This window comes from Cynocephalus volans, chromosome 3 (genome assembly GCF_027409185.1).
Source record: "Cynocephalus volans isolate mCynVol1 chromosome 3, mCynVol1.pri, whole genome shotgun sequence".
NCBI classification, from domain to species: domain Eukaryota; kingdom Metazoa; phylum Chordata; class Mammalia; order Dermoptera; family Cynocephalidae; genus Cynocephalus; species Cynocephalus volans.
In genome coordinates this window covers 26,945,608-26,972,753 of record NC_084462.1, presented here as the reverse complement: position 1 = coordinate 26,972,753, position 27,146 = coordinate 26,945,608, and the positions used below count along the sequence as shown (strand labels likewise).

At 50.0% G+C, this 27,146-nt stretch overlaps 3 protein-coding genes across 11 annotated transcripts in view; 1 reads left to right on the top strand and 2 right to left on the bottom strand.

Annotated features, from left to right (window-relative positions):
- Positions 1 to 3,830, top strand: part of LOC134371974 (NADPH--cytochrome P450 reductase) — a 61,032-nt gene extending 57,202 nt beyond the window's left edge. For both annotated transcript variants that reach the window (XM_063088959.1, XM_063088958.1), the window contains exons 9-16: positions 429 to 545; positions 653 to 771; positions 1,709 to 1,890; positions 2,050 to 2,199; positions 2,568 to 2,838; positions 2,915 to 3,060; positions 3,167 to 3,252; positions 3,345 to 3,830. In XM_063088959.1, the coding sequence (XP_062945029.1) occupies positions 429 to 545; positions 653 to 771; positions 1,709 to 1,890; positions 2,050 to 2,199; positions 2,568 to 2,838; positions 2,915 to 3,060; positions 3,167 to 3,252; positions 3,345 to 3,489 (1,216 nt within the window). In that variant the 3' untranslated portion in view covers positions 3,490 to 3,830. The remainder of the gene's footprint in view (positions 1 to 428; positions 546 to 652; positions 772 to 1,708; positions 1,891 to 2,049; positions 2,200 to 2,567; positions 2,839 to 2,914; positions 3,061 to 3,166; positions 3,253 to 3,344) is intronic.
- Positions 3,831 to 4,050: 220 nt separating this feature from the next.
- Positions 4,051 to 10,189, bottom strand: TMEM120A (transmembrane protein 120A). Of its 2 annotated transcripts, XM_063088960.1 has the most exons (12): positions 9,995 to 10,189; positions 8,229 to 8,347; positions 7,911 to 8,027; positions 5,821 to 5,880; positions 5,506 to 5,601; positions 5,340 to 5,429; positions 5,093 to 5,158; positions 4,938 to 4,999; positions 4,740 to 4,832; positions 4,536 to 4,600; positions 4,364 to 4,432; positions 4,051 to 4,283 (listed from the first exon to the last, which is right to left on the bottom strand). In XM_063088960.1, the coding sequence occupies exons 1-12, from the start codon at positions 10,073 to 10,075 to the stop codon at positions 4,170 to 4,172; spliced, it is 1,032 nt and encodes a 343-aa protein (XP_062945030.1). In that variant the 5' UTR covers positions 10,076 to 10,189; the 3' UTR covers positions 4,051 to 4,169. The 2 variants fall into 2 exon arrangements, with proteins under 2 accessions (XP_062945030.1, XP_062945031.1); XM_063088961.1 differs by lacking the exon at positions 4,740 to 4,832.
- A 1,271-nt stretch (positions 10,190 to 11,460) lies between these two features.
- STYXL1 (serine/threonine/tyrosine interacting like 1) overlaps positions 11,461 to 27,146 on the bottom strand; it is a 56,246-nt gene continuing 40,560 nt past the window's right edge. For 5 of the 7 annotated variants that reach the window (XM_063091154.1, XM_063091157.1, XM_063091156.1 and 2 more), the window contains 5 exons: positions 25,974 to 26,119; positions 20,441 to 20,515; positions 19,294 to 19,391; positions 17,694 to 17,806; positions 11,461 to 11,712 (listed from right to left, as the gene is read on the bottom strand). In XM_063091154.1, coding sequence (XP_062947224.1) covers positions 11,581 to 11,712; positions 17,694 to 17,806; positions 19,294 to 19,391; positions 20,441 to 20,515; positions 25,974 to 26,119 — 564 coding nt within the window. In that variant the 3' untranslated portion in view covers positions 11,461 to 11,580. The remainder of the gene's footprint in view (positions 11,713 to 17,693; positions 17,807 to 19,293; positions 19,392 to 20,440; positions 20,516 to 25,973; positions 26,120 to 27,146) is intronic. The other 2 variants (XM_063091155.1, XM_063091160.1) reach the window with 2 other exon arrangements.

Below are 27,146 nucleotides of genomic sequence, written 5' to 3'. Positions count from 1 at the left end.
AGCAGAATCTTCTCTTCTGTTTGTGTTACAGTCTGGGGCATGTGGGGGTGAGGAAGGTGAGCTCCTTCCATCTGTGGCTCCATCCCTGGGGCCTGGCCCTTGTCTGTGCTTAGCCCACCAATGGGTACAGCGCGTGGAGGGCCTAACAGGTTTTTTAGGAGCCAGCCTCAGTTTCCATATCTGTAAATGAGGACACTAATAACCTAGCTCTGCCCACTTTGTGGGGTTGTTGGGAGCACTGCATGGGATCAGGCTGGGAGGGCCCTTGACATGATTGGTGAGGTTTCCCCATGGCCCTAGGAGGCCCAGAGGACCCCCAGACAACTCTGAGGTTCTCTGTGTTTTGTGTAAGCAGAAGGCCCCTGGGGAACAGGGAGATTGAGATCAAAGACCTGGCCAATCACTGAGCTTCTCTTCTTCCCACCCAGCCCCTTTGATGCCAAGAATCCATTCCTGGCCACAGTCACCACCAACCGGAAGCTGAACCAGGGAATGGAGCGACACCTCATGCACCTGGAATTAGACATCTCAGATTCCAAAATCAGGTACCAGCTGCCGCCGTCACCACCTCCCTGAACCTTTACTCGGGCCTCTTGATCTGAGGGCAGAGCCAGCCTCCTGCCCACCTCCTGAGCCTTGTGTCTGCCTCTAGGTATGAATCTGGAGACCATGTGGCCGTTTACCCAGCCAATGATTCTGCCCTTGTCAACCAGCTTGGTGAGATCCTGGGTGCTGACCTGGACGTCATCATGTCCCTGAACAATCTTGATGGTGAGTCCTGGAATCCAGGCCTGGGGCCTGAGGTGGCTGGGGGGAACGGGCCTCTTGGCAAGACCTGTAGATGCAGCTTCTGTGTGGGCCTGAAGCCCTGATGCCTAAGAGGCCCTTACACCCAAGACTCCACGGTTATAGGTTCTGAAGCAAACCTGGGGGAGGCAAAGGAGCTGTGGGGTCTGGCCCTCTCCCTTGGGGTTACCCCCCCATTACTGTCATAGTCCTTTAGGGAGGGAGGGTGCCTGAGGCCTGGAGGCACAGCCCTGGTCTTTGGGCCTGGCTCCACACTGCTGTGGGCCTGGGGCTCCTCTTCCTGCTCCCAGGCCTCCATTTCCTCGCTGGTAAAATGCAGGGATCAGATTTGGCGACCTTAACAGCCTTTCTAGGCCATCAAGGGTGCTCAGCACACCAAGAAGCACACACACGGTGCTGAGTTTTCCTGGGGCCTCATGGGGCTGCCCAGCCTTATCCTCTTGCAGTGAACCCCTGGCACTCCCCTCTGACCACTGACCTGGGCCCAGCCCTACCTCACCTGTCTCCTGCTCACTCATGTCCTTGGTGACCCAAGCTGGGCTGTCCCTTCTCTCTAGTTCCTGAATGAGCCCTCGAGCAGAGCCCACAAAATGGGCTGGTTGTGTCAAGCTTGGGCTTGCTGGCAGTGGAGCATGCACATGTGGGTGCCCTGCACTGCCTCCTCAAGCAAGACCCCGCCTCTGCTGAGGACTTCCTGTCTGGCCTGAACCTTAAGGCCTGGCTGAAATCCTGAGGCTCTGCCCCAGGGCCAAGGAGGCACAGAGAGCCAGCCTTGTTTCCAGTGCCAGTGGGGACACCTGCTTCCCGCAGAATAGCCCCAAGGCCTCACCCTGCCCCCTACAGCATCTCCATCCCCAGGTGGCAGCCACTGACCCAAATCCTGCCTGCCTTCTCCCTGCAGAGGAGTCCAACAAGAAGCACCCATTCCCCTGCCCCACCTCCTACCGCACGGCCCTCACCTACTACCTGGACATCACCAACCCACCGCGCACCAACGTGCTCTATGAGCTGGCCCAGTACGCCTCGGAGCCCTCTGAGCAAGACCACCTGCGCAAGATGGCCTCCTCCTCGGGTGAGGGCAAGGTGAGCCTGCCACACCCTACCTGCCTCCAGCCCTGCAGCCCAGGCCAGCACCCCCTCAGCCACCCCACCCACCTTTCTCCAAGCTCCTTGGACCCCACCTTCAGCCCTGTCCCCGTCTTTTCTCACGGCTGACCCCACACATTCTGCATCTTCTCCCAGGAGCTGTACCTGAGCTGGGTGGTGGAGGCTCGGAGGCATATCCTGGCCATCCTGCAGGACTACCCGTCCCTGCGGCCCCCCATCGACCACCTGTGTGAGCTGCTGCCACGCCTGCAGGCCCGCTACTACTCAATCGCCTCGTCCTCCAAGGTGAGGGGGAAGCCTCTCTGCTGGTGAGGCCCGGATGGCTGTGGGGGGCCAGCCCTGTGCTGGAGGCCTGGCCCTGCTTAGCAGGCAGCGCTACAGTCCAGCCCGCCCAGTGCCTGGGGCAGTTCCCTGAAGAATCAGGGCTGTGGACTCAGCAGGGCTGGGCAGGAAGATTGCCAACTTGCCTCCAGCCCTAGTCCTGCCAGCCAGTCAGGAAAGCTGCTTGGAAAGGGGTCTATGAAAAGGTCTGGGCACCAGGAAGGGTGCGAAGAGACACTGAGCAGGGATTGCCTGTAGGACAAAGCTCAGTGACAGGGCTGGGAAAGGGCATGGCACACACAGCAGCTGTGCTCACTCCGGCCGCCCTCCAGGTCCACCCCAACTCCGTGCACATCTGTGCTGTGGCCGTGGAGTATGAAACCAAGTCTGGCCGCATCAACAAGGGCGTGGCCACCAGCTGGCTGCGGGCCAAGGAGCCTGCCGGAGAGAATGGCCGCCAGGCCCTGGTGCCCATGTTTGTGCGCAAGTCCCAGTTCCGCCTGCCCTTCAAGGCCACCACGCCTGTCATCATGGTGGGCCCTGGCACTGGGGTTGCCCCATTCATAGGCTTCATCCAGGAGCGGGCCTGGCTGCAGCAGCAGGGTAAGCATGTGGGGCCTGGGCAGGCAGGGCGGTGGCAGGTTGGGGAGCCCATCTCACTCTGGCCTGTGCCACCCAGGCAAGGAGGTAGGGGAGACGCTACTCTACTATGGCTGCCGCCGGTCAGATGAGGATTACCTGTACCGCGAGGAGCTGGCCCAGTTCCACAAGGACGGTGCCCTCACCCAGCTCAACGTGGCCTTTTCCCGAGAGCAGCCCCACAAGGTGAGGTGGGGCAGGCCGCTCCAGTAGTAGCTGGGCAAGACCACCCCCGGAAGAGACAGGGCTGTGGCGACAGGCCCTCCCTTACGGGTCCCCTGCTGCCCCTCAGGTCTATGTCCAGCACTTACTGAAGAGAGACAAGGAGCACCTGTGGAAGCTGCTCCATGAAGGGGGCGCCCACATCTATGTCTGCGGGTGAGTGCGGGGGAAGGGGTGGGGCGGGGCCCTGCCTGCTCACGGGCATGGCCACCACCTAGCCCCCAGTGCCACCTCCTTCCTCCCCCCAGGGATGCGCGGAATATGGCCAGGGACGTGCAGAATGCCTTCTGTGACATTGTGGCCGAGCTTGGGGCCATGGAGCACGCTCAGGCTGTGGACTACATCAAGAAGCTGATGACCAAGGGCCGCTATTCCCTGGATGTGTGGAGCTAGGGCCTGACCTCCACCTGCACCCCACAGACTTGCTGCCCACTTGATCACTTTCCTCATCCCTTCTGCCAGCCTCCTGGGAGGTTTCCACTTGGCCTTGCCACGGGAGGCAGGCCCAGGGACGAAGGCTTCTCCAGGCCTGAGATGTGCCCTCCTGAGCCCCCAGGGCAGATGACAGGGGTGACAGGACCCCACACTTAACGATGCCTGAGGCCCTTGGTGGCTGTCAAGCCAAGGCTCTTTCTCTCAGCTGAGCTGGGAACTGGCCCCTCCATGTGATTTTCAATGAGTGTAAATTATTTTAAATAACCTCTGGCCTTTGGAATAAAGTTCTGTTTTCTGAATTTGGCTGGTATAGCTTGACTGGATCCAAGGCCTCCGCCTGGATCTACTTAACTCAGACCCCAGGAGCCCCAAGAACCTCTGCCGTGGTGAACACACACCTCAGGCTGCCTCTGTGCCTCTCTTCCTTTATTAAGCCTCTGGCCCCAGCTCCTTACACACTGGGACATAGGCCCAGGTCTTCCTTCAGGGCCCACAGAGCCCACAAAACCCCCGGGGAGAAGAGAAGACAGCCCTGCTCCTGCACATGCGTGCCTGCACATACACACGCACATACTTCCCATCCCCTCCCATGACACGTGCAACACAGCCCTTTGGGGCTGGCAGGGGAAGGGCCAGCCTCATTCTTTCTTGCTCCCGCGCCGCTGGCTGTGGAATTTCTGGTGCACAACCCGCAGGGTGGTGAAGAAATTGCCAAGGAAGAGGAGGAGGAAGGGGAGGCCACACATGAGCACCTGCGGGAGGGAGGAACCTGGTCAGGACCGGGGCCAGGGCCCTGCCCTCCCAGCTGTCCTCTCCAGGGGCCTGGGCTCACCTGCCACTCCTTGCACTGAGGGTCCCGGGCCAGGTTAAACAGTGTCAGCGCATTAAAAAGCTGCCAGAACTGAAGGGGAGGGCAAGTTTTACTCAAAAATCTGGGGCCTGCTAGAGCCCAAAGCCAGAGCAGGGGATGGACAGTTGGTCAGGGACACACAGGTACAACTTACATGTCCAAAGAAAAGAAAAGGCAGCAGGAAGGTGAGGCCCCGCCACATCCAGGACTGGAAGCCCTCTAGAGGTAGAAAGGGCAGAGCACGGAATAACCAGGGACAGATGTGGCCGCCGTCACACTGATCCAGATGGGGAGGAAAGAAGTCTGCCTTCCCAGCTCCCCACCAGGATTCCAGAGGTGGGCGGCCAGCCCGACTCACCCACAGTGAGGTCCATGGTGTGCCTCTCCCCCAGGGCCCGCAAGCGGTACAGACAGCCGCTCTGGTAGTAATACTGGAGGAACTGCACGAAGCCTGGGGGCCGGGCACGAGGAAGCGGCTGGAGCCTGAATTCTTTCCCCGCCCCTCCCCCCGCCATGGGCAAGTCCCGAGCCAAGAAGGGACCTCTTAGACACTCACTCTGGTACATGGAGAAGGACAGGAATTGGTTCCGGAACTTCTGGTACATGAGACCATCAGGCCTGAAGTGGAAAGCAGAGGGAGGTGTGGGAGGCTTGGGACCACCATCTCTCTCCTTGTCCCAGCTCCCACCTGTGGAGGCCTGGGCCACTCACCATGTCAGCATTACTCCCGACAGGAACGTGGACACGTAGTGATGGAAAACCCACCAGCCTTTGATCCTGCATCAGGGAGCCACTGTCACGCCCCCAGCCCCCCAGCAGGACCAGTGCTCATGGACAGGGAGGGGTCTGAAGGGAGAATCCAGTGCCCCCGCCCAGCTCCTGCTTCCCAGTGGGTCATCCCCCAGCCCACGGCTTCCACCCCCCAGGAGGAGCTGGTGGGGCCGGCTCCCTTGCCCACCGGGAGCCGTTGTTGATGAGGATGCTCTCACGGATGGTCAGGGTGCAGTAATACCAGACCAGCAAGAAGTTGAAGGCGGCGTCTGTCACCCTGGGAGGGGCACAGAGGGTTGGTGCCAGAGTGCCTGAGAGGGCGCAGGCTCCGGCCCCAGCAGTAGGATGCCCACCTGGAGTTGAGCAGGAAGCGGCAGGTGAAGGAGATGAGGATGAGGATGATGGTGAGGTAGAGCTTGAACTTCTCGTATTCGTCTTTGTAGGCAAACCTGGGGGCACACGCTCGTGGGACAGGCTGGCGGCGCCCGCCTCGCCTCCGCCCCAGGAGGGAAGCTCCTGCTCCAGACACATGTCCACAGGTGGCAGGGGCTGGCATGGGGGAGCAGCCCCTGAACCCCAAGGCTTAGCCGAGGGAAGTCAGGGCAGAGTGGGAAGCAGTCGGGAGGGGTGGAGAGCAGGGCTGAGCACAGCCCGTGGTAACCAATTACTTAGCCTGCTTGCTCAGGAGTGTCACATTGACGTTCCCCAGGACCAAGCTCAGGTACAACCTAGGGGAGAGGAAGACAGGGTGACGAGAGGCCTTGAATGACAGAGAAGCCAAATGGCACAGGGCACAGAGCTCAGAACCCCGAGTGAGCTGGACCTGAGTCGGGCCCACGCCCCCCAGCTGGCTGCCTTCCCCATGGTGTTAGCTTTGGTTCTGACCTTGGGGGTGCTGCTGACCAGCCCCACACGATGCCCAGCCTTTTGTCCTGCCTGCTCCAGAACCTTGACCAAAGCTCCCCACCTCAGGGCCTTGAGAGAATCCTGCCTCCCCCACCTACTGAAGCCATCCCCACATCCCAGAACACTCCGTGGGCCCAGGCAGTGGACCCAACACCTGTGCAATGACCACCACCACCTACCCCACAGCTCCATGGAACTTTCAGTCCTGAGTCCATTTCAGTGACCCATGGCCACACCCTGGACCTCCTCTCAGCCCAGAACAGCCTGGAAACTCGGAGCTCGGTCTGGTTGAATCCTGACCCTGGACACCTGGCCTGTTTCTTCCCACTGCGAGGACCCTTCCCCCGTCCTGAGTCCTCCCACAGTCTCCTGCCCCAGGTCTCCCTTCCCGACTGCCCTCCTCCACATTTCCAGCACGTTCCTGCCGATCCCCGTAGCTCCCAGCCTCCTGGCATTTCTATCACACCCACCCAGTAAGCTCATCTTGTCCTTCTCTGTCAGAGAAACTCCAAGAGGTGACAGCAAAGTCACAGTCATTTACTAAGCAGCTGCACCCGACACATGTGCTCCTGTTCACACTCAACCCATAGGGACAGAGGTTCAGAGTGGTTCAGGGACTTGCCCAAGGCTGCAAAGAGACTATGGGGCAGGGTGGGGCTCCAACCAGCCCAGTGAGCTGACAACCCTCTCACGCAGTCCCAGACTCCGGTCCCCACTGCCAGCCTACCAGGCTGCTGACATCACCACTCAGCTCCCTAACCCCTCCCCACAGTAACACTTCAAGTCCTTTCTCCTAAACCCTCCACCCATCTCCTTCCACTGCCAGCCTTGCCTGCAGCAGCGCCACACAGAAAACAGCCTGGCAGCTGACATCTCTGTCCGCCTCCTCCCCCACCTCCGCACCCTCCTGTCAAAACGAGGGCCCCCACCCGTCTCTTCCATCTCTGTCACCCACTGCCCTTCTCTGAGTCTTGTGCCTCCATCTGCCCCCTGCTCTCAGCAGGTGGATAGACCCAAGTCTCCTGTGTACAAGGTAACACCTACAGCCAAGCAGAAGCTGCCCTCAACCCTTCAGCTAACTTCTAGTTACGGTTTCTAGTTACGAATTCCCTCCTTCCACTCCCAGCCATGCTTCTGAAGACAGCTGCTGTCCCCTCCTCAGCGCCTTCCTCACCCTCCATCCCAACTTCCACTGTCATCGCTCTACCGAGTGCTTCTCTACAAGGTCCCCTGATGTCCCCTTCCTGGGGACCCCACTCCCCTGATCTGAGACTACTGACCCTGCTTTCCTCCTTGCCTTCTGGGACACGTTCTGTGCCTGCAGTCTCCTCTGCTGGGATTGCTAGGCCTAGGGTTTTGCACTGTCCCTGTCCATCTTCCTTGGTGATGGCAATTGATCTTTCTAGTGCATGTGTGCCCATCAGTCTCCCTTGCCTACTGGGCCCAGGGCGAGCTCTGCAGCCAGGCATGCCTCTGGTCTCACAGCTGCCGCTGAACCTCTCCTCCTGCCTTGGCGCTCCCTGATGTCACCCACCTTCCCGTGTCTGTCACTCTTTGTCCTTTAGGACTCAGCTCAGCAAGCTTTCGCCGACCTCCTGGGCCAGGTTAGGTGTCCTCACCATGCCCCCCCCCAAATGCCTATACTTCTCCACAAAGCACCTATCACAGTGCGCTGTCACCATCGATCAGGTTGTCTTCCCTGATGCCAAGACTGTGCCTGACTGCTCAGCCCACAGTGGGTCCAGAGGACGTTTGCCGATTGAATGACCAAGGAGTGGAAGCACCCAGCATCAGGCCTCTCTCCCAAGAGTGGCTGTGAACGGAGCTGGGGGCGGGAGTGTGGGGCCCTCACCCATTCTTCTTGGGCAAATAAGCCTCCATGTCAAAGAAGAGGCCTTGGCGCTCTTTCATCTGGTTCTCGAGCTCCTGCGCAGACTCCTTGGCCTCTGATGAGAGGGAGGGTTTGCATCTGCAGTTGGGGCCAGAGAGAGTAAGAACAGGCAGGCTCCCAGGTGTCGTACCTGACACCCGCGGGGTAGAAGGGCAAACGAGGTCCAGGAGGGGAGAAGCTGTGCCCAGGGTCCCAGTCAGCGCCAGCTCTTCCACCCCACAGGTCAGACACAACACACCCAGCCCAAGGTGAGGTTGGGGGTCAGGGTAGGGTCCTAACTTCTTCAGGACGAGGGCCAGCTCCTGGAGCTGCTTCTTCTGCCGAGCAATGGAACTGGTGCAACTGTTCTGCAGCTGGGTCAGCTCCTCCAGCTTCAGGCGGTATAGCCGGTGGGTCTCCTGGGGGCCAGATGGGAGAAGGCACAGGCTGTTGGGGAGCCACTGAGCCAGAGCCTGCTAGGCAGGACGTGGGGCACAATCTACTCCAGGGTTCCCTGGGAGAGTTTCAGCAGCAAAGGCAGCAGAACTTGCTGTGCCTGCCCAGTGACCTCCCTGAGGTTGCTGTCTCTCCAAGGAAGCAAGGAGCCAGGTGTCCTCCTGCAAGCCAGAGGCCCCCACGGCACCCATCCCCCAGCAACAGATTAGTTCCTGAAGGTGTTCTTAGTGTCAGCCTATCTACTAGTTGTCCCAACCCCTCCACAGGCTCTCTGTCCTCCCTGAATCTGGGTTCTAGGCCCACAGGTCCACCTTCTGTAGCTAGCAGGCTGCTGGAAGCCACCCCTACTCTCAGTGCCTCCTGCCTCTCCAGCCTGCACGTACATGGGGAGAGTGGGTTATCCAAAGTGACTTGTGCTCAGACATTACCAATGTCTTCCTCCCAGGTTAAAGGTCATCAGGCTTCAGTCCTTAGACCTCCTGCTATAAGACCAGTCCCCCTCCCCAACACCTTTGGCCCAAGGCTTCCTTGAGCACTTTGCCCTGGTGAGTCTCGAGATGGTACAGACTAAAGACTGGGCAAGGGGCAGTGCGGAGAGGCCAGGCAGGGTGCTCAGGACTTGAGAGAAGCACTAACAGTGGCAGGCTTGGCAGGGCCAGGGGGCAGCTGGGTTTCAATGGAGACAGGAAGGGGCTGGAAACAGTCCAGGAGAGGCAAAGGCCTAACCAAGTCACTAGCTGGCTTGGGCTCTACTCTGAGTCTACTTTCTCATGCCCAGGAGGGGCCACCACACCCCCTCAAACGCAAGCATATACCACCTCTGCCCACCCACAGCCACACCCTCTCCTGCCTGGAGCAGCCTCCTTCTCCCTGGCCCCTGGACAGAAAAGCCAGTGTTCCATATGAGCCCGATCCACAGAATTCCTCCCGTGGCTTCCCACTGGCGTCAGAGCGACTCAGTCAGGCTCAGGACTGGTCCCTGCAGGGACCCGCCCACTTTTCCCTTCCCATTTCCTTGCAACATCCACATGGGCCTGCCAAGTCACCTCCTTCCCATCTAAAGACCTTGGTGGACGCTGTCTCTCTGTCTAGGACGGCCCCGCCGCCATCGAGGCCGAGGACTTCACCTAAACACCGCTTCCCCGGCCAGGCCGGGCTGCCTCCGGCTGCTCCCCACAGCAGTCAGCCCGGAGCGGCCGAGGGCGGGCGCCCGCGGCGTGTTTGCTGAGTGATGACCCAAGGCTGGGCCGGCCGGCTCTGACTCAGCCGGCAGCTCTCCTGGGAACGAACGGGGTCGTGTTCCGGGGCCGGTGCTGAGACCGGGGACAGTCGCGAAATCCAGGGCCCTGCCGGGAGGCCGAGGTCGCCCGGCGCAGTGGGGTCCCGCCAGGGTCGCGGCGGCCGCGCGGGCGAATGTGGCTGCCACCAGACATCCAGGAGGAGCCCGCCAGGGACAGGGGCACCCGGGGCCTCGCCGCCCCCGGGAGCGACGCCAGAGCCCCCGAACCCTGGCCCTGAGCTCCCCGCTGCCTGACCCGGGGCTGCCCGACCCTTGACCCCAGGCCAGAGAGACGTGGCTCGGGGAACTGGGCGCCCGCAGCGGCGCTCACCTGGATGCTCTGGAAGTCCTGCTGCAGATCCTCCCAGTCCCGCAGGCAGTCGCCCAGCGGGCCCGGGGGCGGGGGCTGCATGGCTGCCGCGCCACCGGCCGCAGGAGCCGCGAGTTGAGGACGGCGCCGCAAACCCCGGCCGGCCTGAGGCGCCTCCGCCCCCGCCGCCCTCGCCGCTTCCGGGCTCGAGCCGCCCGGGCCGCCAACGGGAAAAGGCCCGGCGCCGCCCGCGCGCTGGCACCGCCCCCCGCCGGAGCCAATCCGGGCCCGGGGCGGGGCCAGGAGCGGAGGGCTAGGCGCCCGGCGGCTTCTGGCCTGGACTGAGGCTCGGCTCGGGCGTTCAGTCATGCTGGGAGCAAGCCAGGGTCAGGGAGGTGACACCTGCCTCCGACACCGTCGTCCTTGGGAAGCTGCGCCTCTTTGGGAAAGGGATCCCGAGCCCCTTTTCTCGCTTGGATTTTTACAGAGGCCTCTTTACTGTCTGCCCGCCTTCAGGCTCAGCTCTGCTGCCCCTTCACACAGCCACCAGACTGCCCTTCCTAAAACACAAGGCTAATTCCCCACCATGCCCCTGCTTAAAACTTTCCAGTGGCTCTGCCCTACCTACCAGGAGGAGCCTTTGCTCTGCAGCCATCCCAGACTCTGTTCCAAGTCAGACCCTGACTTAAGCCAGCACGGCCTGAAAAGCCCTCCCCTCTCTGGCAAAACCACATTCCTCCTTGAAGCTTGCCTTTCTGTTGGGGTGGAGGTGGGGGAAATCCTGCAGAGAGTCCTAGGAGGTGCGATGGCATTCACTTATGTATCCCCAGCCTGACCCAGGTGGTGACAGGGAACATTTGCTAAATGTACTTAGGGAAGGCCCTGCATTGATGTACATCCTAAATTTCCCCCCAGTCCCCTTGCCTGTGCCCTCTCCTGACTCCCAGGTTGTTGTGAGTGCTGCTGGCTCTGGAGAAGTGCATTCAGGAAACAACTCTCTTTAAGACCTGAGGGATTTCTAGAAATCTGGGTGTCCGGAGTGGAGGGGTGGGACTCTTGTGAACACAGTCAGGCAGAAATGAGTGGAGAGCAACGGAAAGAAATCTGTACCCACTGACCAGAGGGTGTGTGGTGGGGAGCACTGGGACAAGGGTGTGCCCTCATTCCAGGAGCCTGGGGCCTGGGCCAAGGCTGGGCCTGGCATCTTGGGCTGGTGGGCATTGTGACACCCCCTGTGGACCAACATAAGGCAACCTCTGGAGCTTCCCCCAGACAGCCTCAAAAGGGTACAAGTCATGGGTGGGGGGAGGGAGCGAATGGAGCAGCTGCTCCAGCTGCCAGATTCTGTTCCAGAGGCAGCCTCAGGAGCACAGTGGGGTTGGTCCAGGATGCCCCAGGGATTTAGGTTCCGCTGAGCCTGAGCAGAGTGTACCTGCTGTGTGGAGTGAACACGGCGCCTGGGAAGAACCAGTGCAGGAGGCTGACACAAGCTTCAGGCAGCAAAGGCCTTCTCCTTCCAGACAACCTGGGTACACACTCTAGCCATCTACCCACAAGAAGCCCCCAAGTGGAGTTCTTCAGCACACATCACTGGGCTGCAGAGAAGATCAGTAGGGCAGATCCAAGATGTCTGTGACGGAATTTCCAAGGATAGTCTTCTCCCATTCAGACAGCTGAGTCACCAAGCCCCGATTTGGACTCATGTTGTTCTTACACTTCTTGACATAGGTCCAGGACCTCTGTGAACACAAAGAGACAAAGAAGACTTCACGATTGGTCCTGGGCCCTTTCCATCTGGGTCAGGGGCCAGCAACATGGCTTAAGGGTTGGGGTTCATTTGTTAAGGCAAGGGGTCGTGGGAGCTGGCTCCCCCTTGGGCCAGCCTCTCTGAACCTCTGCTTCTGAATATGGGGACAGAAATAATTCCTATTTCAGACAGCTCCTATGAAGATTGAGACAACATATGTGAAACCTCCTGTGGATGAGAAAACACTGTGTCCAAGCCTGGCTCACAGTGTGCCCTCAACAAAGGTCTGCATTGTAACTGGATGAATTAATGGAAAGGGGAGAGAACTGTGGGCACATTCTCTGAAGAAGGAAAATCGAGCTGCCTTCCTTCAGGTGTCCACCCTAAAGTGCAGGAAGGGTTATTACATGACGGAAGGTGAGCAGCTGGTCTCCATCTGGATTGAGGTCAGAGGAAAAAGGAAAAGGCAAAAATGTGCCTTAACAAACTAGGACTAGAAGGAAACCACCTCAACCTCATAAAGGCCATATATGAAAAGCCCACAGCTGACACCACACTCAGTGGTGAAAGACTGAGTTCTTCCTCAAAGATCAGGAACAAGGCAAAGACGCCCACTTTCACCACTATTAAACACAGTACTGGAAGTCCTAGCCTGAACAATTACATAAGAAAAAGAAATAAAAGGCATCCAAATTGGAGAGGAAAAAGTAAAATTATCTCTGTTTGAAGATGATATATCATACATAGAAAACCCTAAAGATTATACACTAAAAAAAATTGTTCAGCAAAGTTACAGGATACAAAATCAACACACAAAAATAAGGTACATTTCTACATACAGGTTGAATATCCCTTATCCAAAATGCTTGGGACCAGAAGTGATTCAGATTTTGGATGTTTCTGGATTTTTGGATATTTGCAGAATACATACTAGTTGATCATCCCTAATACAAAAATCTGGTTGAGTGTCCTGTTGGCAGTCAAAAAGTTTCAAATTTTGGAGCATTTTGGATTTTGGATTTTCAGATTAGGGATGCTCAACCTGTACTACCAACACACAATTTGGAAAAGAAATTAAGAAAACAATTCCATTTACAACACCAAAAAGAATAAAATGTTTAACTAAGGAGGCAGAAGACTTGTACACTGAAAACTACAAGACATAGCTGAAAGAAATTAAATAAATGAAAAGACATCCCATCTTCATGTATTGAAAGACTTAATATTGTTAAGATGTTAATACTACCCAAAGTGATTTCCAGATTTTAGGCAGTCCTTATCAAAATCCCAATGGTATTTTTTTGCAGAAATACAAAAATCCATTCTAAAATTCATATGAAATCTCAAGGGACCCCAAATAGCAAAAAAAAAAAAAAATTGTAAAAAGAACAAATTTGGAGATTTCACTTTTCTTGATTTCAAATCTTATTATAAAGTTAATATCAAAACAGTATGGTACTGGCATAAAGACAAATAGGCCAATGCAATAGAACAGTCCAGAAATAAATTCTCACATATATGGTCAAATGATTTTTGACAAGGGTGCCAAGACCATTCAATGGCAGAACGGACAATCTTTCCAACAACTGGTGCTGGGTAAACTAGATATCCATATGGAAATGAATGAGACTGAAAAGAGAAAATCAATGAAACCAAAAGCTGGCTCTTTGAAAAGATCGATACAATTGATAAGCCTCTAGCTAGGCTAAGAAAAAAAGAGAGAGAAGACACAAATTACTAATATCAGAAGTGAAAGAGGGGACATTACTACAGATCCCACAGATATTAAAAGGATAATAAAAGAATACTATGAACAACTCTACACCCACAAATTTGATAACCCAAGTCTACAAATCTGATTCACCAATTCCCTGAAAGGCACAATCTGTCAAAACTCACACAAAAAGAAAGAGACGATCCCAGAAATAAACAAAAATAAAATTAAATTTAAAAAAAAGAAGAAATGGACAATCTGAATAGACCTATTATAGACCTATAATATCTATTAAAGAAATTGAGTCAATAACTAATAACCTTCCAAAACAGAAAGTACATGGCCTAGATGGGTTCACTTGTGAATTCTTTATATAATGGAATATTATTCAGACTTTAAAAGGAAGGAAATTATATAAGGTGCCTAGAGTAGTCAAATTCGTAGAGACAGAAAATAGAATGGTGGTTGCCAGGGTCTTGGGGGAAGGAGGGGAATGGAGAGTTGTTTAATGGGTACAGAGTTTTAGTTTCAGGGGATGAAAAAGTCTGGGAGATTGGTTGCACAACAAAGTGAATGTACTTAACACTACTAAACTGTACATTTAAAAATGGTTAAGACAGAAATTTTATATGTGTTTTACCACAATTCAAAAAAATGGTGCTGGGGGCAGAGTTGTGGAGGTATAAAGTTTACCAAGTCCTGACCAGGAAGAACCATAAACCATATCCCTCCACCCCACCCCACACATACCCCTCCAGCCCACAAAGCATCTGCTGGGATTCTCACAGCAAATGCAGGAGGCAGGAAAGACAGGTGGCACTGACCTCATTCTACCTGCTGAGGGGACAGAAAGGTGAAGGGATGTGCCCAGATCACACTTAGTAAGAGTAGTGCCCAGCCCAGACCCCATTCTTCAGACTGCCAGGCCAGCATTCTCCCTGCCACCTTAGGGCCCTCCTGGGCCATCTGGATTCCAGCTCTGCCATTTACAGCTGTGTGGCTTTGGGCAAGTTACCTGGCCTCTTTATGCCTCCCGCAAAAATGGGAATAATAACAGTACCTATGCCACAGGGTCGCTGTGAATGTGTTTTTATTACACATGAAGTCCTGAAATGGCCTGGCATGTAGGAAGTACTCTGCCAACATTAGCAATTATAGTGCCTCGGGAGTTTTGTTTTTTTTCTCTCAAGATCTTCAAGGGACAAAGCTATACCCAGCAGTTTAAAGGCACTGAAATCGATTTCTTAAGGGCTTGCTGGCTCTGGGATCCCAAGCAACCTTGCACCAAAACTTTGAAAGCCCAGGTCAGGGGTGGCTCTGGGTGACAGCAGACTCAGGGTGACAGCTTCTTCCTACCTCACTCCCTGATCCCCCCACCCTTGGCCTTATCCCCCAACGAGCTGGGCGGGGGCCCTGGAAGCAGTATGTTGCAGAGCACACACCCTTCTTTGCCAGTCCCGAGGATGCTGATCATCACAGCTGAGCTGACAGCAGCCAGAGGGCACAGCATCCCCAATGCACAGACAGGGAGCCTGCCCCCAGGATGCCAGAACCACACAGACAAAAGGAGGCAGGAACATCTCCCAGAGAGTCAAGCCCAGGTCAGCCTGTGTCAGTGACCCAGTAGCAGAAAAAGCTAATCGCCACCAGGGACATGGTGGCAGTCCTTCCTGACCACAGCTCCACAGGCTGAGCAGTTTTTTGGCCAAGAGTTATCTACATGGCATCTCTGGGCAGAGCATCCAGCAAAGGACTCCCCTTCAGATGAGACAGATTGATTGCTGCTCCAGTAAGGGAGGACCAGGGTTTCTCCTAAGAGCAGAATCACCTGGACCTCAGGGGCCCAAGCACCTGTCCATCCACTGACCAGGATGACCAAGCCCAGACAAGATGGGCTGTGCATCTCCCTGAAGGGGCAGTAAAGATCGGGGTGCTGAGCCTGTGTGTACTCCATTGCCTTGGGGGCCTGGGGCGAGCCGAGCAGGGGCAGGATCCTCCTCACTTTGCTCTTGCCCTGGCCAGTCCTGGCAAGCAGCCTGTGACATCTGCTTTTGATATGGCCAGAGAGAGGACTGTTATTTTTTTTTTGTAAGGGTCAGAAAACACACTAAATGTCAGAGCTGGAGGGCTCTGAAGACCTATTTGTGACTAAGCCTTCATGTGGAAACCAGTGACCACAGCAGGGCAGGAGCTTGGTGAAGGTCACCAGATTGGCCCCTTTCAAAATCCAGGGGAGCTTAAGTTTTGGAACTCCCTAAGGACCTTGTGGGCAGGCAGGCAGGTGAGCTCTGTCTCCAGCCCAGCTGGGAAAAGAGCCAGCTCCCAGCCTTCTCCTCCTACCAGCACACAAGGCAGCAAACAGGCCTGTGCAAGGACAGATTCCCGGGGAGGGGGCTAGAGAAGCATCTCTGCACAGCCTTCCCTCCCAGGCTTTATCAGTGACATCACTCACCTCCCCCAGCACACGCCAAAATACTCCTTAAGCAGCCAGTGATCCCAGCATGGGGACCCCCCAAAAATTTACCTTGGATGGTGTAAGAAAACAGGGAGCTAGGCCTAACTCCAAGCCCTCTGATTCTGCATCCAGATTCTTGTTTTTAAATTGTGGTAAAATATACGTAATATAAAATTCACCCTCTTAACCATTTTTAGGTGTGCAGTTCGGTGGCATCAAGTCCATCCACACTGTTATGCAACCATCACCACCATCCATCTCCAGAACTTTTATTTCCCAAGCTCTGTGCACCAATACACAACAACTCCCAATTCCCTGCTCGCCCCAGCCCCTGGCAACCACCACTCTACTTTCTGTCTCTATGATTTTGATTACACTAGATACCTCATATAAATGGAATCATTAAATATATGTCCTTTTGTGACTGGTTTGTTTCACCTAGCATAACCACCTCAAGGTTCATCCATGTTGTAACACGTGTCAGGACTTCCTTTCTTTGTCAGGCTGGATGATATTCCCCTGCATATACACATCTTGTACTGTATGCCCAGTCATCTGTCCATGGATAGACACTTGGGTTGTTTCCACCTTCTGGCTATTGCGAATAATGCTGCCATGAACACAAGTGTGCAAAGATCTGTTTGAATCCCTGCTTTCACTTCTTTTGGGTAATACCCAGAGTGGAAGTGTAAGATATCCAGGACTCTTTCTAGAATGTGACATCACTACCAAAGAGCACACTGGTCAGCCTCCAAAACCACTGGTCATGGGCCCTGACCATGGTTGTTCTTTGTGCCTCTTCTCCCCCCAAACACACCCCTGGGCAATTGTGGGGATTTTTCAGGTGCTACCCAAGCCCTCTGAGACCATGAACAGGTTGTGACAGGCAAGGTTTCCCCTCCTCCTGGGGCAGACCCCCAAGAAAGCACTGCTTGGGGGTCAGGAGCCCTGAGGACCCACCACCCCTGGGGTTTGGCACGATGGCTGTCAATGTAAAGGAAGATGCTTGGAGTGGGGCCTGCTGAAGCCCCACCAGTGCTGCAATTCTGTGACTCCAAGCAGCTCTCACTGGGACAACCCCAAACAAACGCTGGTGCGTAGACTGATGGCAGTGACAGCTATGTGGACAGCACTGCCTGCCACAGCCCAGCCCAGCCCGAGTCCCTGGGACTGGCCTGTGTGCCCCACCTCAGGCCTCTGATGTCACAGCTTCAGGCCCCTAGCCTGCAACATGAGGACCTAGCCCTTGGGTGCTATGTGCTAGATAACACCCTAGACTTGGAGTTCCCTTCCCCAATTCTTCCCCTTCCCACTCCCCAATTAGAGCCCCAAGGTAGTGCAGGGGCCCAGTTCCTCTCAGGTTGCCATCGGTTGAATTGTGTCCCCCAAATTTTTATGTATTAGAAACTTAATTCCCACTGTGACGGCATTGAGAGAGCGGGCCTTCAAGAGGTGATTAGGTTGTGAGGACTGTGCCCTTGTGACCGGATTGATCCATTTATGGAATAACAGGAGTGGTTCTGATGGCTTTAAAAGGAGAGCAAGTGAGGAAGTTGCTCAGCCATGTGATATCCTATATCTCTGTGGAGAGTCACCACCCACAAACAAGGCCTTACCAGATGTGTTCCCTTGACCATGGACTTCCCTTCCTCCAAAACTGTAAGAAATAAATTCTATTTCTTTACAAATTACCCAGTTTCAGGTATTCCATTATGAGCAACAGAAACGGGTCAATACACAGGTCTAGCTCTGACCCCCCTGCCTGGGGGTGGCTGGGTCCAAGCCTGGCCGAGGGGATGCGCACCTTCAAGGTCTGCTCATTCTGGTGCATGAGGTAGGCCACGATGGCTGCACAGCTGCGACTGATACCCCGAGTGGAAAAGACCAAAATGACAGAGTCAAGCTCAAGGTGAATTTCTGCAAAAGAAGGAAGCGGGAGGAGGGGTGTTGTGCATGGCCCTCCTCCCTGCAGACCTGGGTTGCTGTCAGAGGCCTGACCTCAGTAGGCCTAAGGGTGAATTCAGAACCAGAACGCCATGTCCTGGGCAAGTCACATGACTTCTCTAGGACACTGTTTTGTTGTCTGGCTGATAGGGATCCTCAGATAGTCTGGCAGTTCAAGAGCACCATGCTGGGCACCCAGTTGCCCTCCCAGGGTGGGGATGAGGGGATCACCACCCAAAGATACTCGGGTGCTGACAGAGACAGTGTAGCCTGGGTGCCAGTCCTGGCTCTGCCATTCACTGGGGCTCGGGCTAGTTACTGTAAACAACAGTTTCCTCACCTGGAAAATGAGATAACAGTACACCACCAACTTATAGGGTTTAGTTTTGTTCTGTGCTTAGCCCAGTGCCTGCCACAGAAATGTCAGCTATAAACTTAGCTTCTGAAGCTGAGTCTCACCTAGTGAGGGATGGGAGGAAGTTTAAGCTGGCATCCTAAGCTGGTCTGGTAACCCCCAAGAAGTGAAGACGAATACACCAAGTGAAAAATTATAGACTGTCCGGGCTAAAGGTGGACTCAGAGATGATTAAGAGCAACTGCCTCATTCTGTGAACAAGGAAACTGAGGCACAAATGAATTAAGGATTGGCCCAGAGCTCCCCAGGGGGGAAGGGCTAGAGAAGAGGCCTCTTTATGCCACAAAGCTCTGCCATGTCATGGTGGGACACATGGGAAGTCTCAGTCTCAGATGCTAGTCAAGTGATAGCTATGATCTGCTGGGCAAATAAGGGATGATTGGGCCAAAATGTCATTCCTCAGGCTGGGAGCTGTGTGGGTACCGGGCAGGTAGTCTTGGGGTGTGGCCTCTGACCTGACTCAGCCTTGCCCTCTCCAGGGATCTTGCTTTCCTCAGGCAATCCTGAGCCCTGGGAATGACTGAAAACCCACCCTTGATGAATTAAGCAACTGGTGGGCACTGTTTGTACATGGTGGGAGCACAGGGGGCTGGGTGCACACCCACAGAATTGTGGAAGTCAGAGTTGGAAGGACTTTGGAATCTTCCTTCCACCCCACCCCATCCAACCCCGCTGACCAGAGATGAGGGCAGGGATGCAGTAAGATTCACCTCCAGGTCCACAAAGCCCAGCCCAGGGCAGGCATCCACGAATGTGGGCACCCATGGTTGGCCAACACCCTCATTTTATGACGGGCCCAAAAAAGCATAGCAGTCTAGCCATGGCCAGAACACGGGGCCCCAACCCACAGTCTGGTGCTCTTATTGGGCCCCATGGCCCCCACAGAAAATGCCATGGCTGCTCATATTGCTGAGGGCTCCTGAGAAGCTGTACTTGTCCTGGGGCTTGTCCACACCCAGCTCGGCATGGGCTAGACCTTGCCCTTTCTCTCCTGAGCACTAAAAGGAACAGACCAGTTGCTACCTTGTTAGGGAATGCTCCTTACCAATGAAGTGACAGAGGTGGCGTAAAAAGGGGGAAATCCTGGCTTCCGAGGAATCTTCTATCTGAATGTGCAGAAGCCTGTCAGGGTCCCCTACAAAACTAAACAGAAGAAAGGCACAGGTGATCAGACAGACTTGCATACACCCTCACTGCAGCATCCCTCATCCATAGCAGCAGGACCACAGGGGAAGGATGCTGGGCTGGCAGGTAAGGGCGGTAACTGAACTTCTCAGAAAAAAAGCAGCTACCTCATAAGAGTGTTGTGCAGATCAAGTGAATTAATCTATGTAAAGCATTTAGCAATCTCTTTGACACATAACAGGCACTCAATACATGTGACATTACTATTATTATTAACCAAAAACATGGTGCTTTCCTAGAACATGGTGCAGATAATTAAATGAGGGTGGACAGGGAGGTGATATTTGAGCAGGGGCTAAAGGAGATAAAGCAGCAAGCCAGGCAGATATCTGGGGGAAAGCTTTCCACGTAAAGGAGAATGCAAATGCTAAGGCCCTGAGAGGCAGTGTGTTTAGTGTACTTGAGAAACAAGAGGGAGGTCAGAGTGGCTGGAGCTCTATGAACAAGGCATGGTGCATGAGAGGATGCCTGCAAGGAGCTTGCACAATGCCTGGCATGCAGTAAGCATGGTGTTAATGTTATTCATGAAGACTATGGTCTCCTGGTGACATTCAGGAGAATGCAGACCACTGTAGCTTTCAGGAAGTTGCAGCAGATTCAGAAACAAATATAAGCTGAGTCAGTTTCTGCACGAGCACTTGCTGTGACAAATACAAGCACAATTCACCATCCCTCCATCCATCCCTCCCTCCATCCATCCATCACTCCCCATCCCACCCCTCCATCCCTCAATCCATCCATCCCTCCCTCCATCCATCCATCACTCCTCATCCATCCATCCATCCGTCCATCACTCCCCATCCATCCATCCATCCCCACCCATCCATTCTTCACTCAGACAGTCAACTAATGCCTGTTATGTGCAAGACCTTGGGCTGGATCCTAGTAGACTAGAGATTAATCAAATAGGGCCCCTCCCAGCTCCCAAGGAGCTCCCAGTCTGATGGGGGAGGCAGACATATAAGCAAATGGCCCCAATCCAATTGGCTAGGTGTTTGGATAAGGACCTGCACATAATACTGGGGAGGTGGGTCAGAGAGAAGTCAGGGGAGCTGGGCAGAGCTTCGCAATGGAGGAGGTATCTGGAAGGAGAAGGTTGAAGGATACAAGGTCAATATATAAAAATCAATCTGATTTCCATATACTAGCAGTAAATAATCAGAAACTGAAATTTTAAAAATACCATTTATAATTGCATCAAAAAAGAACAAAACTTGGGAAGAAATCTGACACAAAATATATAACATCTATACTAAAAACTACAAAAGATTGCTGAGAGAAATTAAAGACCAAAGTAAATGGAGAGACAGATCATGATCATGAAACAGGAAACTCAACAACGTTAAGATGTCAGTGTTCCCCATATTGACCTATGGATCCAATTCAATCCCAGTCAAAATCTCTTTCAACAGGATTCTTTGCAAAAACTGACAAGCTGGTTCTAAAATTTATATTGAAATGCAAAGGAAACAACTTTGAAAAAGAACAAAATTAGGACCAACAGTACCTGACTTCAATATTTTTTACAAAGCCACAGTAATCAAGAGTGTGGAATTGATGTAAAGAAAGACATAGATCAATGGGAAAGAATAAAGAATCTAGATATAGCCCTATATGCGGGCAATTGATTTTCAACAAAGGTTCCAAAGCAGTTCAACAGAAAAAAGATAATCTTTTCAACAAATGATGCTGGAACAATTAGCTACCCATATGCAAAACAATAAACTTTGTTTCATATCTGGCACCAAAACCAAAAATTATTTCAAAAGGGATCACAAAATGTAAAAGTTAAAACTATAAATTTTTAGAAAAAAAACATACGAGAAAAATCTGTAAAAATTCAAGTATTATATATGATGGGATGACGTTTGGACCCTATTTTGCTGCAATGGTTCATTTTCCTACCCTCATACCAACATCGCAATGCCTTACTTGCTATATATATTTTAAGTGTTGATAACTGTTAATTAATCTTCCCATTTGTGGTTCTCCAATATTCAGCTGTTTTTGCCCTTTGCATTTCCATATACATTTTAGAATTACTGTATCTATTTCCATAAACCTTTTGGAACTCTATTGACATTATACTGAATCTATAGATCAATTGGGTAAGAATTGACATCTATACAAAATCAACTCTTCTAATTCATAATCATAGCATATCCCTCATTTAGTCTGGTAATCTTATTAACTTATAGTAATGCTGCATAATTTTTTGTGTAGATATTATCTTGTACATCCTTCATTAGGTATATTCCTAGGTATTTAACATTTTTGTTCTATTGTAAATTGTATATTTTTTAAATTTCCTTTTCTATTTCTCATTGGTATTCACAAAAACAACTGATAATTGTGTGTGTGTGTGTGTGTGTGTGTGTGTGTGTGTGTGTATTTCAATATTTATATATTGATCTTATATCCAGGAATCTTATTTATTAGGTCCAACTGCAGGTCATTTTGGCTTTTCTGTGTGTACAATTATATTGTCTGTGAGTGATGAAAGTTTTATTTTTTCCCTTTTGCTGCTTCTTTATCTCTTTTCTTGCCATTTTTCACAAGCTAGGACCTCCAGTACAACGTTAAATAGGAGTGGTAATGGTGGCATCTTTGTTTTGTTCCTAATCTCAGAGGGAAAACTTTCAGCATTTCATTGTTTTTTTTTTTTTTTTTTTTTGACATTTCATTGTTAAATGTAATGTTTGCTGCAGAGATTTTTGTAGATTTTTAAAAATTAGATCAACAAAGTTCTATTCTATTCCCAGTTTGCTAAGAGTTTTTTTTCAAATTACGAATGCATAATGAATGTTATCAAATGTTTTCACTGCATCTTGTGAGATGATCCTAGTTTTTCCTCTATGTTATTGATATGGTCAATTACATGAATTGATTTTTCAGATGATAAAACAACCCTGTATCCCGGGATAAACCAAATTTAGTCATTATGTATTATCCTGTTCACATATCACTGTATTCAATGTGTTGATATTTTATTTAGGATGTTTACCTCCATGTTCATGAAGAAAATTAGTCTGTAATTTTCCTGTATTATAATGTCTTTGTCAGGTTAGAAAATCACAATTAAGCTGGTCTCGTAAAAGTTGAGAATTCTTCCTCTTTTTTATTTTCTGAAAAGAAAAAAGCTTAATAATGGCTTTATTTCTTCCTTAAATATTAGATAAAATTCATCACTGAAGCTATCTAGACCTGGAATTTTCCTTGTGGTAAAGCTCTTTATTAGTTATTGATACTAATTAAATTTTCTATTTTGTCTGATGTCAGCTTTGATTGGTATTTTTGAATTTGTTATTTTCATCCAAATTTTCATATTTATCATGATATAGTTTTCATAATACAATGGTATATTTCAAAAAGTTCAAGGAAAAATAGCATTAAAATTTCCATGAACCTTCTGAAGTACTCTCGTATCCTCTTATGATCTTTTTAAGATCTATAGAATATGTAGTCTCCTTTTACACATTAGTTATTTGTGCCATCTCTCCTTTTTGCCAAGGGACTACCAACTTTATTATTTTTTTTAAAACTATTTTGATTTGCTTGATCCTCTCTATTTTATTGTTCCTATTTCAATATTCCTTCCTTCTTTATTTGGGCTTAATTTGCTGTTCTGTTAGTAATTTCTTAAGATAAATGCTTAACTGATTTATTTTTAGCCTTTTTACCTCTGGTAGTATTCTTTGCTGTGAAGTCTACTTTATCTGATGACAATATAACCATTCCAGAGGCTGTTTTCTTTCATTAGTCTTAGTCTAGAATATCTTTACCCATCCTTTTACTTTTAAGCTATCTTTAGAGTACACTTCTTACAGGCAGCCTACAACCTTTGCCTTTTCACTGGGGTATTCACACCATTTGCACTTAACGCAATTTTGATATGACTGAGTTTAAATCTACCACCTTGCTATTTGTTTTCTATTGGTTTCATTTCTTCTTCGTTCCCATTTTCCTCTTTTTCTGACTTCTTCTGCATTACTTTTTATGATTCCATTTTATCTCCTTAGTTGTCTTATTAATTTTATCTTTTTGTCCTTTGTTTTGGTTTTTGGCAGTTGCTTTAAAGATTATAGAACAGGCACGCACACACACAAAAAGATTATAGAACACATCTTTAACTTGTGATGGCCTACCTTCATGTAATATATATTACTTCATGTGAATACTGCAAAATCTTACATGTGTATACATGTAATCTTACATGTTTCCCTCTTCCTGCCTTTGTAAATAGATTGTAAGCATAAATATTGGTTCTACCTATCCTATAATCCCAATATATGTTATTATCTTTTCTTTAAACAATCAGTTATATTTTGAAGAGATTTAAAAACAAGGGAAAAAGTATTTTACATTTACCTACATAATCATTATTTCTGACAATCTTCATTTTTTTTGTAGAGATTCAGATTTCCATTTGATATCACTTTCCTTCTGTCTGAAGACCTTCCTTCAACACTTTTTGTACTTCATGTCTGTTGATAATTCTTTCAGCTTTTATACATCTGGAAAAATATTTATTTTGCCTTCATTTTTATTTTTATTTATTTGTGGGAGGGTGGGCAGCTGGCTGGTACAGGGATCCAAACCCTTGACCTTGGTGTTATCAACACTACATTCTAACCAACTGAGCTAACCAAACAGCCCTTGCCTTCCTCTCTAAAAGATGTTTTCATTGATTATGTAGATTTCTAGGCTGAAAGAGTTTTTTCCTTTCAGTGCTTCACAGTCTTCTCAATTTCATTGTTTCCAGTGTGAAGTCAGCTACCATCCTCACCTTTGTTCTTTGGTATGTAACCTTTTATCCCTAGCTGCTTTTAAGATTTTGTCTTTTATCACTCGTTGCAAGCAACTTGACATGATGTGTGTTGCTGTAATGTCTATCATGTTTCTTGTGCTTGGGTTCTATTGAGATTCTTGGATCTGTGCATTTATGCGTTTTAACAAATTTGAAAAAAACTTTTTTCTCTTTTTCTTCAAAGATGTTTTCTGTCTCTGCACTTTCCTCTCCTTCAGAGAGAACAAGCAAGAGATCAAGAGAGAATGAGCAAGACAGAAGCCAATGTCTTTCTGTAACCTAATCTGAGAAGGGACAGCCCATCACTTTCAATTTATGATATTCATTAGAGGCACATCAGGAAGTCCAGCCCACAGTCAATGGTGTGAATATGAGGAGGTGGGGATCACCTGAAAGGCTACCAACCACAAAGATTACATTCCATTTTCTTCTAGTTTCAATTGTTTCTACTGAGAAGTCATCCATCATTCTAATTGTTGCTCCTTTGAAAGTAATGTCTTTTTTCTCTGCTGTTTTTAATATTTAGATTTATCTTGCTTGGAGTTTATAAGTCTTCTTGAATCTATGGCTTGATATACTTCATCAATTTTGGAAAAATCTCAGCCATTACCTTTTGAGATACTACTTCTGCCCCATTCTTTCTCTCTAGACTCAGCAGACATCCCTCATGGAAAAGCAGCACCAAGTTCTGGACTCATCTCTCTAGTTTTCTCTCTTCTCCTAGATATTTCCACTAATTCTTCACTGTTTTGTCCACTCTCTGATACATAAAGCAGAAGATTTCATATTTGAAATCCCTTCTAGTTACTCTTGCTGGCCTGAATCTCCTAGTCCTTATTCATCACAAACTATTTAGTTCCCTATTTGAACTTCAATCTCAAATTGTCTAGTTACACATACATAACTCACTTTCTGAGTGAAATCTTTTTGAATCTATAGATTAATTCAGAGATAACTGACATTATCACAATATTAGACCTACTATCCAAGAAAGTCTTTCCCATTGTCCATACCTTCTTTTATCTCCTTCCACAAACTTCTTTTGTTTTGTTTTTTTACATAGGCCCTGCATGTTTCTTGTTAATTCCTGGGAATGTTATCATTTCTTCTTCCTATTGTAAACTGAATATTTTTTCTTTTAATGATTGTTGTTTTTAGATCAATAAATCAAATTCATTGATTTTTATACGGTATTTTTTTGTTACAAGATACTTTACTGAATCTTGTATTATTTCCATAAATTCTCTTTGAGATGAGTCTTTATTAGCTTTGATCAGGAGCTGAAATAGGAGGGGGGTACCTTGGAGACCACGGTTGGGCCTTAGAAACCAATGACTGGATATGGCTGGGAAGACAGGGGCTGACAAACAAGGCCATGCAGGGCATTCCTGCTCACTGAACATGATGGGGGGGGACATTTATCAGAGTGCCTGAAAAAGGAAAACTTGGGTAGAGCAGGACATTTTGTACAGTACTGTTAAATCCAGAAAAGCATGACTTTTGATAAGATTTAAAGGCAAGTAGGAGGTCTCAGTCTGGGGCAGAGGATCCTAAGGCCAGGACAGGAAACAGACTCCAGGCCAGGAACAGATGAATGTAACAGCCAACCCTGCTCCAATGGGTGCTGGCTTCTAAGAGCCTTTTCAACTCAATAAATGCATGTCACTAGGAATCTTGAATAAATAAGCAATATTTAACCTAAAAAAGCAATCAGTAGTAGCTCCTTTACTTACAAGGGCCCCGCCTCCATGGAGACATTGACATGTGCTTTGATTTTCAAATCCTTCTGAATTTTAGGGTCACAGGCTTGAATGAAATTTCCCAGGAAGACCCTGCCCGGAATTATTTCAACAGGGTATGGCTGAAATGCATCCAGTTCCTGAGATGGGGAAGGAGAAAGGTCACTTTGAGCATATTCCCCAGGAAAGATGGTGGTCTTTTTTTTTTTTTTTTTTTTTTTGTCTTTTGATGTGTGGCTCATAAAACAAGCTTAAAAGGGTAATCCCAGGGCAGGAAATGAGACTGACATCCGGACTTTCAAAGAGATGGGCAAATAGTAACTTGCACAAGGAGTGAGAGGGCTGGTCACTGTGGAAGGACTGAACCACAGCATCATGGTGCAGAGTGCTGGGTCTCCATGCTGATGTCAACCTCCCTCCATGACCCCTGTTTGCACTTGGCCAGGTGCACAAAGGTTAGAAGAGTTGAAGACCTGGTGGCCCAGAACAACAACAACCCAGGATGTGTCCAGTGGCAGGCAGGGTGGGATGGGAAGGATAGCCCTCTTACTATATACTCAGAGGCCACCAGAATTTAAACACCTTAAAAAATAAACAATAAAATTCTTCACACAGAGCCTATTTGCCACTAGGAAATAAATTCTGATGAAGGAATTGAATGTTTAGAGAGGCAGGGAGAACAGGACAACCACTTAAAGTGGAAGTTTACTGAATTCTGAATTCCAAAATTATAACAAAAACTTTGGTTTCTTTGCAATACAAGGAACAAAGAAAAGAAGTATTTCTACATTTTCCAAAGTGTGTTCTAAGAAACACTTGTCCCTCACAATGCACTATGAAAAAAGGTTTCAGAGAAGCAAGTACATACAGAAAGCCTACCTATGATATCCCTCTCTCAGAAACTTGGTGTACATCATCAATCTAAGGCTCCAAGAAGCCCTGCAATAGAGAAATCTGCTCACTTTGTACAACCTGATGTTTCCCATATGCTCTGACCTGAGGCCACTTTCCTCTATCAGTACTCCATGAGAAATGTTGACCTGTGTCATTTCAAAGTTCAAAACCACCTCCAAAGTCCTCTGGCTCCTAGTCTGACTCAGAAATGACGTCTTCAATATCTCAGGCTACTTCAACATCCACATCAGTCCTTCAGAGCCATCTGGCCTC

Excerpts from the sequence above, each read along its gene's own strand:
- TMEM120A (XM_063088960.1), bottom strand. The coding sequence starts at position 10,075 with ATGCAGCCCCCGCCCCCGGGCCCGCTGGGCGACTGCCTGCGGGACTGG. Across the intron at positions 4,833-4,937 it reads GTCCTTCTCCATGTACCAGA|GCTTCGTGCAGTTCCTCCAG; the intron begins GTGAGTGTCTAA and ends CCCGGCCCCCAG. Across the intron at positions 4,433-4,535 it reads CTTTTCTTTTCTTTGGACAT|TTCTGGCAGCTTTTTAATGC; the intron begins GTAAGTTGTACC and ends CCTCCCCTTCAG.